The following is a 1,274-nucleotide window of genomic DNA, read 5'->3' on the forward strand; positions in this document are numbered from 1 at the left end:
TTTCCTCTGTACTAGAGTAGAACTAATGACTAGTTTATCTCTATTAATTTACATATATAATAGGATAACATTATAGTGAGCAAGTGTCTGAATAAAAATATATCGAATCCACTAATAAAAAATGCTTTGTCAAAATAATGCTTTGGACAATTGGATCTACGTCAGAAGGTATGTGGATCGTGATAGGTCTACGTCATGTCTTGTAGACCGCGTCTATACCGAAGAAAAAGCAAAGGAACGCGTGAAAAGGTCAGTAGGCGAACAGCACAGCCCGATCTTCACATCCTCAGTCTATTTTGACCGAGTACGTACCAGCTGCTTGCTTGTGTTCCCACCTGTACACGCACTCCATTCCACGCTTCCACCAACCGCACATTTTTCTCCATCCCACCCGGGTGTAGGCTGCATTGGAGTACTATATATAGGAACCAATACAGCCATCTAGGGAAGCAAACGCATTCTCTGCTCAAGGATCAATACAGCACCTGCCTGGTAATCTCCTCTGCTAGCTCTTCTTGCAGTTCCAACCACAATGGCTGCCATGAGAACCATTCTTCTCGTCGTAGCTGCGATGGCAGTCCTGAGCTCCGCGTCAGCGGCGATCTACAACGTGGGCGAGCGGGGCGGCGCATGGGACCTTAGCACCAACTACGACACTTGGGCATCCTCTAGGAACTTCCAAACGAGCGATCAAATCGTCTTCAAGTACTCCCCTCAGGCACACGACGTCCTCGAGGTCAGCAAGGCAGACTACGACTCCTGCAGCACCGCCAGCCCTGTCACCACCTTCAACTCCGGGAATGATGTCGTGACCCTCACCGCCACTGGTACCCGCTACTTCATCTGCGGTTTCCCTGGTCATTGCGCGGGCGGCATGAAGGTTAAGATCGATGTCATGCCAGGCTCCTCCTCTTCGTCACCCGCCCCGGCGAACGGCCCAAGTGCAAGCAATGCTCCCCCGCCGACTCCTGTCTCCACTGCCACCAATGTGCAGGCCACCGGGTTTGGCCTTGCTGTTTTGCTTGCCGTTGTCGGCCTCATGGCTTGAGTGCATCTCTGCATTCGCAGGCACATGTGTACTTTATGTATAGTTAAGAAATTATTACTAGCAATTTTCTGTGTGTATAGTCAAGTAGTTATGTGTATGTTGGACGTATTTTGGGCTTTGCGTTTTGTTGATTCATTTTGGAGGATTTGTTAAAAAAGATTCTTTTGGTCTTATACAATATTTGTCCTGAAACACGTTCGTTTTAAACCATAAGAGCCCAGACTTT

At 48.3% G+C, this 1,274-nt stretch overlaps 1 protein-coding gene across 1 annotated transcript; it reads left to right on the top strand.

The window, feature by feature from the left end:
* The first annotated feature begins 465 nt into the window (after positions 1-465).
* LOC123178369 (mavicyanin-like) lies at positions 466-1,221 on the top strand. Its single transcript, XM_044591445.1, has one exon. The coding sequence runs from the start codon at positions 533-535 to the stop codon at positions 1,046-1,048; it is 516 nt and encodes a 171-aa protein (XP_044447380.1). The 5' UTR covers positions 466-532; the 3' UTR covers positions 1,049-1,221.
* Positions 1,222-1,274: the final 53 nt, after the last annotated feature.

The sequence above is a fragment of the Triticum aestivum genome, unplaced genomic scaffold (genome assembly GCF_018294505.1).
Source record: "Triticum aestivum cultivar Chinese Spring unplaced genomic scaffold, IWGSC CS RefSeq v2.1 scaffold221451, whole genome shotgun sequence".
Taxonomy (NCBI): domain Eukaryota; kingdom Viridiplantae; phylum Streptophyta; class Magnoliopsida; order Poales; family Poaceae; genus Triticum; species Triticum aestivum.